Here is an 890-nt window from a genome sequence, read left to right on the forward strand (position 1 = left end):
GGTTGGTTGCTGGGTATACAATGGAATCCTCCGGATCTCCTATTATGTCCATGGTGTGACATCTCGGTGATGGAGGTTGGTTGCTGGGTATACAATGAATGGTTCCTCTGGATCTCCTGTGATGTCCATGGTGTGAGATCTAGGTGATGGAGGTTGGTTGCTGGGTATACAATGTAAAGCCCCGTTTTTCCTCCTCCTCTCTTCTCTGCAGGCTCTGGTGTGCAGACACTTAGGCCCCCACCTTGCTTCGTTATGCAGTGGGGGGATGCCTCGCTGGACGGTGCACTTGGAGGGGGGTCCCCGGCGGGTGAATCATGCTGCTGTAGCAGTGGGACATCGAGTCTTCTCCTTTGGTGGTTATTGCTCTGAAGAGGACTACGAGACTTTGAGGCAGATTGATGTTCACGTCTTCAATACCGGTATGTGCGTCATCGTTGTCCTCCATCTGGCGACGGTACGGCCCTCTGATATCTTCTTTCCTTGCAGTGTCCCTACGCTGGAGAAAACTTCCTCCTGTCATTGACGGCCAATCTAGGGTTCCCTACATGAGGTATGGCCACACTGCCGTGCTCATCGAGGACGTCATCTACATCTGGGGTGGGCGCAACGACACAGAGGGGGCTTGTAATGTCCTCTACATCTTCCATACAGGTACAACCTTCTCCATCTACGGGGCGCAACCCTGCGTTACCTCCTTACCAATGGCGCCATTTTCATTGCAGGCACCGAGCAGTGGGCAACACCACGCGTGACCGGACAGATTCCGGGAGCTCGGGATGGGCACTCGGCCTGTGTTCTGGAGAGGACGATGTACATCTTTGGAGGATATGAACAGCTGGTGAGAAAGATGAGGGGGTGGTAAATGGGCCCATATATACTGTATAGCTTTG

The 890-nt window shown here is 53.4% G+C and overlaps 1 protein-coding gene across 1 annotated transcript; it reads left to right on the top strand.

Moving 5' to 3' along the window:
• Window positions 1-212: 212 nt before the first annotated feature.
• On the top strand, window positions 213-838 carry LOC108804269 (kelch domain-containing protein 3-like; the record flags this gene model as incomplete). The annotated part of the gene is made up of 3 exons (XM_018576007.1): window positions 213-419; window positions 487-651; window positions 723-838. Coding segments are annotated over exons 1-3 (435 nt in total), but the record flags the coding sequence as incomplete, so codon positions are not given.
• Between the last annotated feature and the right edge of the window lie 52 nt (window positions 839-890).

The sequence above is a fragment of the Nanorana parkeri genome, unplaced genomic scaffold (genome assembly GCF_000935625.1).
Source record: "Nanorana parkeri isolate BGI_ZX_2015 unplaced genomic scaffold, ASM93562v1 scaffold8828, whole genome shotgun sequence".
Taxonomy (NCBI): Eukaryota; Metazoa; Chordata; class Amphibia; order Anura; family Dicroglossidae; genus Nanorana; species Nanorana parkeri.